Genomic DNA, 18960 nt, shown 5'->3' with positions numbered 1-18960 from the left:
GCTGTAATTAATCATTTTTTCTGAAGGTAAGCAGTTTTGTGGACAATGCTGAAACAGGTTTGTTACACGTCATCACATATCAATAAAATTGTATAAAGCTACTGCATATAAAGAAATTATAAATGGGCTAAAAAGGCATATGCTTCTAAAATCTGGACCTGTGGATTATTTTAGAACATTGGATTTGAGAATTCCCATTAAACTAAAGTGTATTGCAATCAGAGCTCAGATAAGCTGCTGTTGTCATGAGTCTGAGTTTAGTGTCTTCAAATTACTTGATTTGAAGCCTTAAACTAACGTTTTTGTTTATCCATCAGTTTTTTTTTTAAATCTAATTTGTCAAATAAAGTCAGAAAATGCTCAAATACAAATAAACATGTGTCAAAGAAAAGCTGCAAAACCTCACATTTGAAAAAGTAGAAGCATTCAAATTTTGCATAATCATGTGATTGTTAATTGTTAATGAAAGTGAAACTGAGCTCAAACTCTAAAGGTAGCGATTTACTAATGCAGCACTGACAAATGTGTATTTAAGTTAATATTAAAAGAAATGGTTGCAGTGGAAGTGATTAAATAAATGCAGATCAGAGGTTTTCCTGCATTCAAGGAAGGTGCCTCAGAACTGTTTTTACAGTGTATCAGCAGCACAGAACACCTGAGGGTGTTAAACCGTGTGTGTGTCTGTGTGTTGCAACTGAGCACAGTCACTTGGCCATGACGGGATGGGGTGGGGCTGAAAAGGAGCAATCTGGCATTTAAAGATTACATGGAAAAGCTGACTGATGACATATTCATCACTTTTTCCAGTCTTCCATTTTTTCCTTCCTCCTAACAAAAACCAGGTGAATAATGTGTTCTTAAACACAAAAATGTGTATCATGTAGCACACAAAACAGCAGTGGACACACGCTTGTTTAAACTTACCTTCAGCTCGATGTGTTTGCTTTACAAGTGAAAGCTCAAGGATTTGTCATCACGTTGGGTTTTTTCTCTCTGGCTAGGCGAGAGTGACAGGGCTCTGGGATATGTTGGACGCCTGTCAGGATTGCACACATTTCACAGAGTTCATGTGCTTTATGTAGCAGTAACCGTCTGCGCTGTAGGAGCTGAGTGAGGAGAGAGCCCGATTGCAGAAGCTGAATGGGATCTGCAGGCCCCTGAGGCTCAACAAACCTGTCCTGCAACCTCCTCAGCCAGCCCTCTGTGGTCTTAAGAACAGATTTGTTTTTCAGACCTGTTATTTTCCTGCTTGGTTAATGCTGACTTCTTGTATTACAAACTGAAAACAAACAGAGAAGGCAGCTACAGTGGATTTCATGCAGACACGGCAACACAATTAGTGTTCCTTCTTAACCTCCTACACCCTGATTGGTCACAGTAATTGTGGCTTTGTGCCATTGTTGGCAAAGAGATATTTTCCTAGGAGTTTTACCATCTTCTTGTTTGGTATTACCAGCTGAAAGCTTACTCTTTTGCTGTTGCAAATATGGGTAATTAAAGAAAAAAAAATCTGATTCGCTTGTTTTGTTTAGCTGTGTTTAAGCAAAAATAATAGAAAACTGGAAATTATGTTTTGCTTCCACTCTTTTCAGTTTAATAGTGGTGCTGTAGAAACAAAGTGGGCCATTCCTGTATTTTCAGTATATCATGTTACTCCACACTCTTAAAAGATCAGGGCCTCCTGGTTACGTCTCATTAATCAGTGGAAAGTGCAAAGCGTCTAAAAACATTTTGGGTTTTTTTTCGTTGTTGTTGTTTTTTGGACTGTTTAAAACCCGCACACACTGGAATGGGACCAGTAAACAAAACTACCATAGTCTATGGGGAGCAGTCAATGTTATGCAACATCTTCATTCAAAACAGTGACTCAGAATTTACCGTGTCCGCTGGTACAGTGTGTTGTCACACTTGCAGTGAGTAAGGTCGTATGTTGAGCAATGACGAGTTGTACTGGATTAAAAAATAAGTTCGATCACACAGCTTTACAATAACAAGAATGACATTCAACTCTGTCTTTTAGTTTATACGTTATTAAACAAAAAGTTTATAGATCTCCAAGAACAAGACTTTTTTTAACTTTTGTTTTATACATTGTCACGCTGTGTTAGGCTGTTTGTTTTTTTTAATTTATTTATTTTTTATCTCAGGTTACTTTTCTGAGATGGTTTTAAAGACCCCCAGAGATCTTCGTGGCTGGGTTCATCACTGATTGGTTAAATGTACAGTTACATTAATAACCTGCATTGTTTTGTCAGGATCGCTCCAGACACCACTGACCAGTAGCTAGAATTCTACCTGAGAGGTGCAGTTGGTACAGCTGGTGCCAGATCTCTGTGGACGAGTTGGCTTGCTCATCTTCAGCACATGTGCTCGCTTTAATGGTCTGATGACACTGAGGCTCGCGCATATTTTATAATAATAAAAAATAATGATGATAATGATAATAATGATAATGCTGCTGCTGCTGCTAATAATAATAATACATTTTATTTATAGGTGCCTTTAAAGAACATCAAGTTCACCTTACAATAGTACAAATAAATAATTAAAAGATCTGGTGGAATTCCAACGTCTCGGGGCAGAACAACTAAAGGCTTCAAGTCCAATGGTCAGGCGAGCAGGTGGAACAGACAGAAGTGAAGCTGAAGAAGAGTGGAGTGTGAGTGTGTGTGTGTGTGTGTGTGTGGGGGGGGGTGAGTATGTATGGAGAAGATCAGATATATATGGGGGATCAAGCACGTTCACAATAGCGAAGCTAAAGTCAATTTTATTTATATAGCACATTTAAAAGAACAGCTGTTGACCAAGGTGCTGTACGTTTAAGATAATCAAATGATATAAAAACATAGGAAGACATAATCCAAGTTAAGAAAAAGAATCATAAAATTAGAAGATTTGAGTAAGAAATAAGACAAATAAAAGTAGTACAAAGTCATTCTGATTTAAAAGCCAAGGAAAAAAGTTGGTTTTCAAACGGGTTTTGAAAGTGTCCAATGTTGGGGAGGTCCTGATGTGAAAGGGCAGTCACAGCAAAGGCCCGGTCTCCTCTGTACCTTAACCTGGACCTCGGGACAGCCAGGAGCAATCGATCTGGAGACCTCAGTGATCTTGCAGGAGTGTGCCAATTTAAAAGATCAGAAGCTAGCATGTTGGTGTTTAGTATTTACCTTGTCTGTCACTTATCACATACTGTGTAGTGGACTTTAGAAAGTGGCTTAAAACTCATTGTAGTGTCCCCCAAACTTATATTGTGTATTAATATATTATAGTCTATACAGTGCAATAAGAGTGCCTGCCTCACAAAAAACAGTACAGCAGCGTGAAAATGATGGTCACTTCCCAAATATTTTATAGCATCATACATTATGTTAATGAAAAAAGTAAAGAAAGACAGTAGTGCAGCACACCATGAACTGGAGTTATTTTCTATTTAAGAATGTGAGAAATTGGCTGTATTTATTTATCTAGCCAACACCGATCGTCCTGTTTACACTACGTGACTGCAGTGACATTGCACTAAGAAAATAAACTAAGAAGTTAATTCTGTGTGCTGCAAAATGTATTTGGTTGCATGGCTCTGATCTCAGACTTTGCCGACAACATGAAAGGAAGAACTGGGACGAAGGTGGGTTGCAAAGTGACAAATGACCAACAACTGTAGGCAATGATTGCAAAATAAAATTGGAAGTTAACTTACATATCCCAAACCACGACCCAGGAATAGGTTGTAAACCAGTGGTAACCTCTGGAGCTGAAACATAAAGTGAAAATCTGCTGTTCCTCCAGTGACCACATGCTGGGCCTAGAAGTGATGCAATCTGCACATCTTCAGCTCATAACATGATAACAGCCAGGTACAAAAACTGTTTTGGTTGCTTCGGGGCTCGTGTCCGGGTTTTATATTTCTCAAACCACCAAATTACTGATATACATAGTCTACATATGAGAGTACAATATATGTATATCTCACACCAGACTGATATTACCAACCTCAGAGCCTCATCATTAACCCTACCTACAGATGTGATTCATTTTAAGTTCAGTTTTCTTTATATAGCACCAAATCACAACACCAGTCACCTCATGGTGCTTTATACTGTGAGATAAACACCCCACAATAATCGAGAGAATACCCTGACAACCAAAAGATCCCCAATGAGCAGGCACTTGGTAATAGTGAGAAGAAAAAACTACCTTTCAGCAGGAAAAACGTCCGGCAGGTCTTTGTGTTATGATTTTTTTTTCTTTATAAGAAGTTTGATTTTGAGTTGAAAGGTTTTGTAAACAAAAGGTTAAATAACCTTAAAATTTTTGCACTGTGTGTAAAAGCCTGCTAAGTGACTCAGACTCCACTTATGTGATGTGAAGCTGAAGGTCAACGCTGACTCCGCTGATCAACAGACGCCACTTATATACTTATCAGATGTTCAGATCCGTTCTCCTTGATCAGCATCTGTATCCTGAGCGCTCTGCAATACATCACCTGCTGCGAAGGCTCTTTGCTGCCCTGGCATGATTTGGCAGCAGTTCGATACATCGTGTACGGCTATAGCAAGAGTAAGACGAGAAGAAGAAGAGCTGGGCTCTGCATGTCTGTTTCGCACAAGCTCGTACGACCATGCCATGACACCTTAACACATGTACAATTGCAAACCTTCTCACTGCCAGAGATTGGTGTGACGTTATCTCGCTGGAACCTGGCATACCTGACACTGAAAACATTCCCTTCCCACTACCTCCTGCTGTCTGGGATCAACTTTCATATGTGGTCATAGCAGTGTAAGTTCTGTAAGCCTATCAATTAGCAAAGAGGATTACACGGTTCTTCACTCGGGCTGACCTCATGTCAGCAAAAGAAGAATGAAAAACTAATAAAAAATCAAGGTCATTGTTGAACGGCGAGCTCCGTGGCGTTTTACTGACTGTGACTCATGGAAGGAATTTAACAGTGAAGTCAACACTGACAGAAGCAGGGCTGTGCCGTACACTCTCTCTTGAATTATCTGAATACTTGAGTCACAAAAATGACAAAATGAGAAATCGCCTATAAAAAAAACAAAACAAGATGTCCCAGTTTTTTTGGTGTACATAGTTTTTTATGACGTGATGAATGAAATGCACAGCATGTTAAACGTGTAATTGTTTGATGGTTTGGTATGTTACAGACAAACTATATCCATCCACTCATCAGTCTCGAAGAAATGCCTCTGAAATATCCACTTTCATTCAAGCGTCCCAGAACATCGACAGCGCGTTTTATTTTTAAAGTGTATCCGGTGACAAAGGACACTTTAACCCCTCACTTAGATTACATGTGGACGGGTGGAAGCATCATTATGTTCTACCATACATGCTTTTTAATAGGTTGAGGGCCAGACCAATCACACTTGTCAACCTGTTGCCGGGATACCGGCGGTGTGGTTGCTAAACACCGGTCCACAACTTTTACATCATGGGCTATATTTCTGAAAGTTAGAGTATGAAAGTGTATTATATTACCTTACAGAAGTGCTGAAGCAGGTCCCGGCAGCACCTGCTCGTCCAGTGTAAAATATCATCACCCCGCTGCTCCTGAGGACGGACAATTTCCTCATTTAATTCCTGCTCTCAATTGAGGAGACGATCGCCATCTAATCCTCAAAAATGGTCTGCGCTGGAATGATTAGTGAGGCGGAGGAGCATGTTTAGAAGCAGGAAGCACCCTGTAATTCATCTCTACGATAATGGTTCGGTTACATTTTATCTTTAGTTTGCTAATCATTAACCGCTTTTATTTTAATGTACTTCTTGAATGTCACATTATAACAAGATTATTTATGTAATTAGGCTATAAGTCTCACTGTCAGCTTACTGCTACCAGTGTTTCTGCTCCTTTCTCCACTGTAAATGTAAAATTATTAGCACGGCTCTGTGCTAACAGCGCACCGTGTGTGATGGTAACTGACTTCAAACGGCAGCAAAGACAGGTTTAGTGTTGGATTAGCTGTGATTGATGGTTTGTGGTTCACTGGTTGTCTGCCTCTCAGATCTGGGACCGGTTGTTGGAGAGCTTTGATTGTGTTTACCAGAAGTGCTCTGCGCCAGTCGGTGAAGGGATTCAGTCCCCTGGGAAAAAAAACAAAGCGATCCAGTCGTACTCGTCTGAACTGGAGCTGGTTCTAATCCACAGTTTCATGTTTTTGTTTAGTCTTCAGTCCCTTGTGGCCTGCTGCTTATCCATGTCTCTAAACTGTACATAAAGTACTGTTTGAGGAATCGCTGTGTGAAATGTGTCAGTCGCATTGCAAGTACTATTTATTTATACCTCCTGCATTGAGCGTTAATAAATGAACAATTGCAATTTAAGCAGGGATTTATCTGCAAACAGTAAAAGTCCACCGTGACGTATTTATATGTAAACAAAACAACAAAATGGACTCATTAGTCACATGTTCCTACACTTTAAGAAGACTTCTAGGCATGTTTATACTTTCTGGGAGAAAAATGGATTTTAATAAGATCCAGTACACCTGATGTCAGACAGTTTTGACAGTTTTTTGTTGCTCTTTAACATACAGCTTACTTTCATTTTCACTCACTGTTTGTTTTTAGGAAAGATTAAGTGTGGGTTAGGAAAAGGCCATATTTTGGAATAAAATACACAGCATGCTTGAAGTAAACCCCAACAACAGTGAGATTAAATCATGTGGCTGTGAGTAAATTTAGATCAACTGGGATATTAAATCAATGACCAAAGAAATCATATGTATTGTGTCCCTTAAATGAGGAATATATATATATATATATATATATATATATATATATATATATATATATATATATATATATAAAAGTTAAATGCATGCTGAAACATGCACAAACACTAGCTATGTTTCTTCAGAGAGACTCATGCTACCTTTCAAGTGCACTGTTTGCTAAAAGTTAATGATGGCTACTTCACACAAATGTTATTTGAACAACCTTACAGAAAATTATAAATGATCATAGTGGCTTTTTTTTCGTTCTATAGCAGATCTCAGCTAACGGGAACGGGCTTTTGACACCACCTCCAATCTCTTCAGCGACTTAGCTCGGACGCCGTAGATCTGTTACATCGGTAATTACGATACCTCTGAAATTGCTATTCTCGGTATGCAGTTTCCCTGGTTTGTTGAACTTAGGAATCACATTTACTTGTTCTACCTTTACCTGTATGTTAGTGGTTTTTGTTTTGCCTCAACATACTAGTTAAACATTTAACTAGAGGGATGCTCTTTGCATACAGCCTCTGCTGGTGGCCAAGCAATGTTACTACTTTAAGGTGCTTTGTTTTACAAGATTCATTATTGCGCACAAAATGTCTGTGGATTTCTTTTTGTCATGGAGTTTCAGCTTTGTAGATTTTGTTTTAATGTTTAAATAAAAACAGATAAACAAAAACTTCTGGAATCTGCCTTGGTTTGAAAAATGAATGCCACTTTCACCGCAACAGCATTAAGAGTTCATTTCTCAGATATCCCTTCTTTACATTTCAACTCATCAATTTGAGCATAACAAACATTTAACAAACAAATCTGGATTCCAGCTAAAGGCAGTCATACTGGATGTATTTTTCAACTCTGGCTCACTGCCTTTCAGTTGCTGCAGGCAAGGTTGATTTTCCCAACGTGGCAACAACCTGATCTCAGGTGTAAAAGTCACTGTAACAAAAGACGCATAAAGAAAACCTTGAATCATATCGTGGGAAAGCATCAATAATTGTCTGGGAGTCTGAATATTACTACAAATAATGATTCAGTGATTCAATAGAAATACAGGTTCTGTGGGTCACATGGGAAAGCTCGAGGCAGTTCACGGCTGTTTATCTTTTTTGTCGTTATGGAAGTACAGGACTGGTTGTCTGAATGTCAAAATATTCCACCCTCCAGGAAGTGAATTTATGCTGGGAATGTTTTGATTCGTTTTCTTGTTTACTACGTTTTTCATCCCTTCCCTCAACGGTTCTTCACACTGCCCGAACACAAGACTTCCCTATAGAGGTGACAGGAACAATGCCAAGTTGCTGGGCAGTTTAGTGCATAGGCTGTAAATTAGCGCTTCTCAGACACTGCATCGGACACTGGTAGTTTTGACTCATCTGGATTTCCCCTGCATTAGTCACCAACTAGAATATACACACAGACGCACACAAGTATGCCCACATAACCCCCACACGGCGTGAGAGTGATTGGCCTCGGCGTGGTGTGTGTGACTGACACTGATAATGCAGCACTCCACAGTGCAGCGAGCGTCGCTGCTACCTCATCAGCTGCTCCACCAACTGCTCGTTGGCATCCTGTATGTAAACTCCTGACATTAATAAGGCTGTGTGAACCGGGTATATAATGCCTTCAGCACGATGAACACACCAGAATGAATTAAGCACACCGATCACTCAGGCTGGTTGCCATTTTTGGCTTGATCTGCAGATACAATTGCAGATTAAAGCGGGATTAACGCTCTCTAACCAGAGGCCTGTGAGAATAATCACCACTTTAGACATATGTGCTCTCCCACTGATGACAGTACCAGAGATGTCCCTGACGTAGCTGCTAACCCATAAACACACACATACATCTCAAATGAAGTAATAGCGGCTCGGTGACTGGTTTCCAGCGCCTGGGCCTTAGAGTAATTAATGATGTAAGGGTTTCGTGTGTCGGTGTAAATATCAGATTTAATGATATCTTGAGGTCAGTTTGTCCTTGTTGTGCTGGGAGGTGGTCAAAGCTGCAGTGTGTGTGTTAGGTTTAGAGAGGTTTGTTGCTTAAATAACCTAATAATTAGCATGGGATTTTACAAGTGGGTTTTTACTATGGTCGTGTTTATGTGAGCTGTGATTGGTTGTCATTTTTCAGCTGGGAACCATGTTTCACAGAGCAACCCAACAACGGTCGCTGGTATTTCCAGCAGTGACCTTGGGGGAAATAGTTGCTCATACTTTCGCACGGTCGTTGGGTGTGACTCATTTCAGACTTTCACGTCTCTAAAAATTTCATAAAAATTGGCAGCTTGTGGACTTTTTTAAACCAAATTAGAAGTCAATGTGATTACAAAACTATGAGCAGTTAAGCCTAGCTTTACTAATTTTAGAAATCAGATCAGCAGACATGCAGCACAATGGCGGATCCTCTCAATGATTCGGTTATATCACAACACGGTCTCGTATTTGATCATTTGGTGTTCACATCCGTTGGTGGTTTTTTGTAGAAGATCGTGCAAAATGCAGCGCCACAATTAAGCGGAGTGTTTGTTGCTGGCTTTGATGAGGCACCGGGGTTAAATTTCCATCTAAAATTCTTTTTCAACTTGTTTTCAGCTTCTTTTTTTTAATTTTTAAAATGATTTTTGAAGAAGTGGCTGAAAGTCACAGCTCAGTCACATCTGATGTAACTTAGTGTGTGAGTGAGTTGTGCATATTGTTCTTTTATTTGCTTTCTGCTTGTGAACTTGTATTGTTTTTAGGGTGTTTCTTGTTTACCCGCTTTTGTGGCAGGTTTAGATTTGAGCATCATTAGGAGCCTCCACCCTGAGGCTACACATGAAAGTTTATTTATGTCGTGTCATTCATGTAGCGTTCATAAACTACACCCATAAATTGAAATTTACGTTTTTTTTACTCATTCAAAATATGAAATCCAGTTAAGAAAAATATTAATAAGTATGTGTCAAAGCTTAGGTAAGTTAAACCCAACTTTTAAAATTACACTCCTGGTGATTTACTGTTGGGGAAGCCCAAAAACTCCTTTGCTGGTGCGAGTTCTTTGTTACACAGGAAATACCCTAAATATCCCGAATGTTAACACTGTCGTTTTAGGTATTTACCCCAGTTTGCACCTCGAAGACAACAACAGAAGTCAGGATAGGTAAACCTAATATATAGAATTAAAACTGTCACTTGGAGATGGCAGTGCTGCTCATCCACTGTCTCTTAGGTGGTTGCTCTAGACCGAAGTACATCAACACAGTTTGGATGGATTAGCAAGAAATGGTGTCTGGAAAGTCACTGGTCCATGACAGAGTAAGGCCATTTTGACAGCTATGAAATGTTTTGAAATATTGTTAATATAAGTGAATTATTTAATTGTTTTTATAGCTGCTAAACTTGCGATCGCTCTGTTTTCATCGATCTGAAGCGAGTGTTGTAGTTGCTTCCGTGAGTGCGTTGATGTCTTCATGCTTTCCAGTTTTTTGTGACCACGCTGATTCATCAGCACAGACCCTTACTGCAATGCATGTGTATTTTAGGTTTACTCCAAGCTTGCAGCAGTATAAAAGGAGTGGCTAATGGCAATCAGGCTGATTGTTTTCGGTCTCTGAGAGCTGGGTCATGCAACTATTTATACAGGTGCACCTGTTCAGCCTTTCTAGGGTTGATGGGACTCTTTTCCATAAACTAGTCAGTACAAAACAATACATAGCCTACAGTATAATAAAAATAATACTTCTTGGCTGTCCATTGAATTTGCCACATTTAGAAAGAGATGGTCATTCAGGCTTCAAAAGACTGGAGTGGGAGATTCACGAGTGGATATTTATTGGCGGGAAATGTAATGTGACCAATTCTGGGTTTGTTTTTACAATAAACCACAAAATGTGGTCCTGAATGCTTGGGTTCAAGGTAGTTACAGGTCTCTCAGAAGTCCAGTTACCTTCAACTCAAATGCCCTGGATGACTGAGAAAGCACACAGTCCGTCACCAAAATGTGACATGCATCACAAAAGCGTACGAGTTTACTTGATTAGTGGACTGTCCAGATGTTCTTTACACTGAGAAACAAACAAAGAGGGTGCTTCATTCATTACGAACTCCGCCGAGTGTGAAAATGCTGATATGAAACCTTCCAATACAGTATGTTAAAAATAGAGGCCGTGTGTCCACAGTGTCTCGTCACCAGGTTGGCACACAGTATCCGCTGTATCAGTGCCGTGTCTCACAGGTGCACCGCGGGCAGAGAGAGGCTCTATATCTTTATTAAAAGTACAAGAGAGCAGCTTAAAGGTTTGTGTTCCCTGGATACACCACATCTATTTATTATCATTCCTCCTGCGGTGACCCTTCCTTTTATTTTAGCATACTGATTCATCTGCTGTTCATCTCTGAAAACCACACAACACCTCTAGGTTTACATTGCCATACTGCTTGGCTAAGAGGGTGGTTGAATTGGAAGTATGTGCCAGGATGTGGCACGATTTCAGCGTTTGCCTAAAAATGAGTTTATGTAGGCTACTGTAATGATAAAGTATTTTTATCTGGTGTCTGTTTAGGTTTAAAGGGGATTCTCATTCTTCATTTTTTCCACGAGAACAGTCAGTTCTTGACATAAGAGTTTGTTTCACTTCCTTAAAATTGCTGAATCGGCACACAGTGAACAGTGTGTGGAAATATTCAGCGCGCCCGAAACCCTCTCAGTATTCGCTGAGAAGCGTGACGCAACAGACGTGCTCTCGGGCCGCAAAATCCGCTCGGGAGTCTGGGTAGAAATATCAGAACAGAGGAGTGGGGTGTAAGTGGGGAGCTTTTCAGGATAGTGGCTTGCTGGCGTGTGGGTGTGTGGGTGTTTGTGTGTTGGGGTCAAATGTAGTTGCTTGATATCTATATCCTAGCAACTGAGAGTGAGTGATATCTTGTACAGCTGGAGCAGGGGATTGGTCAGAAAGAAGGCACAAGCCCCGCCTATTTTGGGTAGCCTAAGAAAAAATACCTAAATTCAAAACATCTCTCAAACTTTCTGCACTCTGCACTGTACCCTCCGGCACTTTAATCCAGGCCTGGTTGTGTTTTTAACTGTATTTTTTTTTTTTATTGTACTTTAATTGCTTCTCATAGCTCAAGCACAGCTATTGATCCATTTATGACAAGCTGATCATTCTGAAGCTTTCAGCAAAGTGAACTCTGGCATGACAACATGAATTCACCTTACACAGCTGTGCAGTATTACCCTGAGTTTCCCTTTCGGCGGTAAGTACCTAAAGGTTGTCGAAATTGATGACCTATACTCACACGTACTTATACGGTAGACTGTATTGAGGTCATGTGTTTTTGTTTTTTGCCTAATTAGTTAAACAATATGTGTCGCATGGATTCGAAGTGTAGCTATACTCCTTCATAATGAGCCTTACATTAAGTTAAAGAATGATGTAGGAGTTGCTGGCTGGGAATCTCCCTGCTCCTGTTTGACCCGCGCTGCAGTTCACGCTGTCTGGAGGTCCAAAACGGCCCGAGAACAGTTGTGTCTGCCTGGATCCTCAGCTGCTGCTGCTCGGTCCTGATATATTTATAAGGGCAGCATACTTATGGCAGCAATGCATGTGTAAAGGGCAATCAGGGCTGAAGGCAGGCAGATTACATGACATCTGGAGGTCCTCTTCTGGAGATTTTTGAACCTCAACGGGAGTGCATGTGCTAGTACTGTACCTTCTATAGGCTTTGATAATTGCACATGAATGATACAGTTTGCACCAAAACTGAGAAGAAATGAGTGTTTCTTCTCTCATTCTAAAATATTGAAATGCAGATCTTCTTTAAATTCTTTGCAGATTGGATGTGTTCTGTGTGCTTTTTGCCCTTTTAAATTTACCATCATAGCACTCTTGTAGTTGAGTTTAACAGTTACATTTGTAATTTTATTTTTTTTTAGTTTTTCTGTTTTGCTTGATGACATTTTTGGCTTTCTGGCTGTGGCACAAATTTGAAAACAATGTAACTATTTTTGAAAAGGGATGAAAAGTATCTTCCTTGGCCTGTAAATCCCTCCACCTGTCTTGTATCCTTTGCCTTCTACGCCTTACCTTCCCTCCTGCACCAGATGATCAAAATAAAAGGAGGAGAAACTCTGGTGCTTTCTATTGTTTTTCACTCATGTCCCTTTTCCAGCCTCGGCTGACGGATGAGGGGGAGAAGGTCTTAGGCCTTTGAAAAGTGATTAATAATGACACTGGAGAAGGACCCCGATCGGCTGGGCTGTTTGTTTTGATTGCATTTTCATCGGTCGGTGTGCACAACCTGCCAAGAGACAATAGCCATCCCTGTTTAGTGCTGACCTCTGCCCCAGTCTCGTCTGGAGGCGCTGCACTGTGTTTAAGTGGATGCTGAACAGCCTTTGCCTCGGGCTAACCGAAAACCTCTCAGAGTAACCAGACACCCAAACGCAGACAAAATGCAGCCAGAAAAGGGACAAAGCCCATCTCGAAAGTCCGTTAGTAAAATAAAACTGCTTTGAAATGATGATAAAAAAGAGAATATTGCATTTATGTGGTATGCATTTGAACGTGGACATGTGTGCCTTATTACAACAATGAAAATTATTTTCTTAAGCACAAAGTAGTGCAGGACATCAGCAGGGTTAGGCTGCAGATCTGCTATTTTATTCTTCCATTAAACTGTTTTAGTGTATTTATAGGCTTGGATGGCTGTACACGGAGAACCTGATAAACAGCTTTAGTTCTGGATGCTGACTGGTGATCAGACAATACCAAGAAGCAAAGCTCAAAAGTCTTTTGGACAAGTTAATGGGATGTCAGTTAAACTAGTTCTTCTGTATTTTAAAAGAAAATTAAAGAATGAAATGGAGTTAATGTGAGGCACAGGTCACGTGGATGACCACACCTAAATCCTTTCTCCTTGAACACAGATGACAACTCACCTGCTCTACCTGCCATTTACCTGTTTTTTTTTTTTTGTTTGTTTTTTTTAAGTCATCCTTTGTGATTTTTTTTTCCCTCTTTGGCACGTTTCCTTCAAACTCCTCGTGTGCTCTTGTGAACAGGCAGCTAAGCCACCAGGTTTTGATTTGTGTACTGCTGTAAATGCTTTCCTACAAAAGCGTGTTGGCGCTATTCAAAGTAAAAAAAATAAATAAAAATAAATCAATCCCTATTTTGACATAGATTCTGAAGAGATACTGCTGTGATTTGGATGTATTCATAACAAAGCAACATGTTGATAAGGATGAAGAGATGGTCAGTCAGTAAGCCCTAGCATAATGGATCATTTCAAGAATATCACAATTTATTTTGCTATTATTCTTTACAAATTATTTTATTTATTTATTTTCTTTTTTCTTTCTTTCTTTTTTTTTTTGCTCTTTAATCTTCAGTGCTTCTGAAGAAACCATATAAAATCCTGAATTTAAATGTATGGGACGATGTTGCAATTGCAAAAATAGTAGAAAAAAATAAGCATTTAAAACCTTATTCTGGGGCAAATTCTGCATTTTTAAAGCAGTTTATATTATATTATGAATTACTGTGAAAAATATTAATAACTCCGATGTTGATGTCACATGTTTTCTGTTGGCTGTACAACAATATGCACAAATAAGTTGATTAATTTTTTTTTAATTCATAGATTTAAAAAATAAATAAATCTTGGCATCTATCTGTCAGTTTAATTCCTTCTGTGACTTAATGCTTAGTCTTTAGCAGGAATGAGTTCTTAAGCAAAAGTACTAACAGCATATTGTCAAATAATGCCTTAAAAATTTGTTATGGAAGTACTGAAGGTATTTAGTGTTATACTTTTACACGTTTTATCCTTAGACTGGATGAACTGAAAGGATTTTACACTGTAATTGTAAACATGGATTTATTGGTACCTTTACCAATAAATCCATATTGGTAAAGGTACCAATATGGATTTATTGGTAAATCCATATTGGTACCTTTATATGGTACCAATATGGATTTACCATATATGAACCATATATATGATGAATCTTGGCCATAGATGAATCTATGGCCAAGATTCATCTATGGCCATAGATGAATCTTTAGAAAGTCTTTATGCTCCTTATCTCGCGATCTTTAAACATTTAGCCTGCACAAAATTGATGTGACACAACAGATAAACAATCGCTGCCATCAGTAAATGTCATCATAGCGCCTGTAGGCGCACTCTTAGATATTCTTACTCATGCATTCATGTAAAAGGAGGATATCTGTGTTGCAGTTGGTTTGGGTGGGGCTTATTGCGTACAAGTTTGTAGCGGTTTTCATTTTCTTTTTTACATTAACGAAACGTTAATGTAACATCACATTTGCTCTCAAACATTTTCAACAGCTGCCAATTTGAGAGTCTACAGCTGTAAACCACTGGTCAGTTTGAGTTCTGCAAAACTCATATTTTAGGTTTTTGTTTTATATAAAAATCAAATGCATTCGATTTACGGTGAACTTATTTTGTAAATGTGCTAGATTGCACTCACGTGTGAGTAGTTGACAATATTTAGCCAGTCAAAGAGAGATATACAGTATGCTTTATTCTTTTTAATATTCATATCTTTTAAAAAAAACAATTTATATTTTCATTACAATTTAAACCATAAAATCATAAACAAAAAGGCTTTTAAAAGCTGTAAAAATGTAAATATATTAAATTTGTCTGTTCAGTGGGTGTCCAGTTGGTATGTGTGGGGTCTGTGTTAGCAGTGTAACATAAATTTAGGATCTAGATGGCAACTATGCACACTATGACTTTTTACATAAAGTAAGAGTACATACAATGAAATTAAAAATTAACAAATTAATAGCAGAAAAAGCAGAGAAGAAAAAGCTGCTGGATGTGCTTGAGCATTTTCATATATGCTCTGGATCATAAACCCATGTGTATGCATATAAATAACAATATGTGTATATCTAAAGAGCCCTGTGACTTTTCATAAAGATTTGAATAGTTGTATATTTATTGTTATTTGTAGATTGAGCTCTGTCTGCTTTCCTCATCATAATAATGATAAGCACAGAATGTCCAATTAGAGGCAATAAATTAGGTTATAGACTATTAATGCAGATCTCAACTATAGCTGTGTGAACACCTGAAAAACACTTTCTATATTGTTTGATTAACTATTTGTAGTTTTCCTTCCCAAATGTGTTTTATAGCCACACAAAGTTGCCACATACTTGAGTACTTTTTTTTCTCATCATCATCGCATTTAGCAACATTATTTTGGCAGACTTTCCTCACGTAGTGTATATGGTTCCTTACGTCGTAACACCATCACTTAAATATTGTACAGAGGGGCACAGCGTGCTGGAGGCGCTCTGCGGCTGAAAGGGCAAATCGTTACCGAAAACTATCCGACATAGGATGCGAAAAGTTTTAAAAGTCCCAAAATGTAGTTTTAGTTTTCAAATCTTATGTTAAGGTCAGATGCCACGAATGGCTTACAGGCTTCCCCAAAACTTATATATTTAGGTTGGTTACAAGTTTAAAATAAAAATCACAAAAACGCAGCTGTGTGAGGAACCGTCCTTGTTAGTAGACTGGTTTAAAGGGGTGCGTGCTATTTTTGCACTTCTCATTTGAGACATTTATTAAATTCTTTTCTGGCTTTATTAAATTATTTATGTTACATTTCAGGTGAAAGAGGTCAGATGAACGATTTTTTTTGGATTCACTGAAGCATTTTGGAGTTTCAGTTTGCTGCATATCGTGTCAGTTTAATTATTGTGCAGGTCTGATATACATGCAGCTTTTTATACAAGGCGAGCTGAAATACAGCTTCCTTGCAAGCCGCTGTAATTCATGATCAATCCAAGCTTTGTCGTGGTCTTAATGTTGCAGAAACATCTAACTTTACTCTATTAAATGTGTCTGGGCATGATTAATATGTAGGCCCTAATCTGTGACATCTTACCCATAATAATTCTTGAGCTTTGCGAAATAAATTCATCTCAGCTCTCAGCGCTCCCTCATATGAGCCTCCTGCATACGTGAAATTATTTGCTTCATTAGATATGCCTGTGTTTGTAAGACAGGTATTAATATCATTCATCACAGCGTTGGGGAATTCCAAAACCTAAAATAGTGCCAGCTTCAGATTATGGCCGCCCCATCGGCCTCCCTCCCGAGCTCGCCCAGCTGTACGCATACCACAAGTTTTAGCGGTGCTATCATATAGACGTTGGGGGGAATTCCGCCTGTCTCAGACTGCAGCGTGCGCCACTTCAGCAGGAACAATGGCGGGCAGAGCTCTGAAGCAGGTGTAATGTTTCAAGGCAGCAGGTCAAAGTGCCTCTGTCTGAATGGTACATAATCACCATTATGTGCAGTACAAATATTCAACATTATGTAGGCTGACTTCTTCACAATGGAAGTGCTTTTCATGAATGGCTGCCAGCAGGACTCCTCCTCCTCCTCCTTTATCTCCACTGGCTGGGTGGCCGCATCTTAGCACAGCACATCAGCTTTTATGTTCGCTGACTTTGCAACTATAAAACGCTTCCCTTTAAAATAGTTTTTCAGAAATGGCAGCAGTAAGTGAGCAGGAATGGGTGTAATAAAATGATTACAGCTGATTGATGGTGTCTTTCTGCAGACTCAGGGACCCTTCAGCTCGTCTGTCCTGGAGAGAGGGCTCATTCCTCACCACCATGTCCCAGAATCAGGCAGCACAGACAACTGACTTGTTCAGCCAAGATGTGTTCAACCAGCTGTTTGATATGCTCGACCAGTAAGTGAATACTGCCAAAAACAACAAAACAAGGGAAAAAAAGGCCGTAGTGAAATATTCAGCTATGCACATATTTTAGATATTTGTGTGTTAGTTTTCACTTTGGGGATTTTTTTTCTTCTTTTATGTGGAAATTATAAACCATGTCAGCTTCTTTGCCTGACTTCCTTCTCACTCGCAGCAGTTATCCTCACACTTTAGTTTCTCTTTTTTTTTCTAGATTTGAATTTATCCACGTTTAAGCCCCTATGTAAAACTTGCCTATGGACACAACAACGTTATTTTCAGCCAGTGGGTAAAAGGTGGACTTAGCCACCGTGACGTCACTCACTGGTTTTTGGGTTAGGATAACCCCCCATTGTTTTGTTTTGTTTTGTTTTTAAATCAGAAGTGATTGTATTTAGACAGGATGTTGGAGCGTAAAGCTATTTGCTAACAGTAACAAACTGCACAAATAAACTGTAAGAATGTGGGAGAGATACATAGATACCCTCTAATAAGCACTAATTAAGAGGGTACTAAAATACTAGAATTTCACCAAGCAGGACGTAATTTCTTGTCAGTAAAGGCAGCTAAAGCAGACCAGTTCATTAACTCTTTCAGTCAAAGTGGCCACATCTGTGCCCAGGTGGATAATTTCTAAGAAAAAAATCACCCTCTCAGATTCATTATGGACTCAGACTGCAAGTTTCTACTGTGTTGGACTTTTTAACATGGGTGTCCATAGGGACTAACTCACCGACGGAGCCTCGAGTGGACGTTAGAGGAACTGCAGTTTATGTTGACTTCATTTTCCAGCTGCACTTCCATGCAGGCAACTATACACAATTTTGCTGAAAACTTCGAATGGTACTCGGTAGTTTTTATGATCACCGCGTGCTTCGCATCGACGGATGATGTCCCGGGAAATCTAATCTCACATCTGGTCCAGGTCATCAATGAGCTCCAGGACAGTCGGGTGCAGCCTGACAGCATTGGATGGATCATCACATGAAGTCCCAGAGGTGTTCTACTGGATTTAGGTCAGATGAGCCTGGTCGATGGTATCAATTCCTTCATCCGCCAAAAGCTGCCTATATTATACCGCATGAGGTTCAGCACTGTAGTGCACCAAGAGGACCCGAAGACACACTGCACCAGTGTGGGGTCGCGCCTCCTGCTACCAGCAGTGATACTGACCCTAGCCAAATGCAAAACTAGTGAAAAAAAAACGTCAGAAAAGATGTGGAGGAAAAAAATGTCAGTGGGCTTCACTTGTAAAACCATTCCTATTTTGGATTGGTTGCCCCTGTAGTGTGCCTATTGTTCAATTTAATTTAATTCAGTTTTATTTATACAGCACCAAATCACAACAACAGTCTCCTCAAGGCGCTTTATATTGTAAGGTAGACCCTACAATAATAATTTCATTAACACTAAATCAGCTGAAAATGATTAACAACCCCTCTGCTATTTAACTGACCAGATCAGTATTTTGTCAGTATAA

The 18960-nt window shown here is 39.3% G+C and overlaps 1 protein-coding gene across 4 annotated transcripts in view; it reads left to right on the top strand.

Annotated features, from left to right (window-relative positions):
- Window positions 1-18960, top strand: part of tp63 (tumor protein p63) — a 57230-nt gene that overhangs the window by 10715 nt on the left and 27555 nt on the right. For 2 of the 4 annotated variants that reach the window (XM_087835780.1, XM_087835779.1), the window contains exons 1-2: window positions 11770-11980; window positions 17340-17474. In XM_087835780.1, coding sequence (XP_087691906.1) covers window positions 11928-11980; window positions 17340-17474 — 188 coding nt within the window. In that variant the 5' untranslated portion in view covers window positions 11770-11927. Of the gene's footprint in view, window positions 1-11769; window positions 11981-17339; window positions 17475-18960 lie in introns of those variants that run through there. The other 2 variants (XM_087835782.1, XM_087835781.1) reach the window with 1 other exon arrangement.

This window comes from Neolamprologus brichardi, chromosome 23 (genome assembly GCF_056152115.1).
Source record: "Neolamprologus brichardi isolate AB-2024 chromosome 23, ASM5615211v1, whole genome shotgun sequence".
Classification (NCBI taxonomy): Eukaryota; Metazoa; Chordata; class Actinopteri; order Cichliformes; family Cichlidae; genus Neolamprologus; species Neolamprologus brichardi.
The sequence above is the reverse complement of the archived record's forward strand: the minus strand, read 5'-3'. Positions and strand labels throughout refer to the sequence as shown.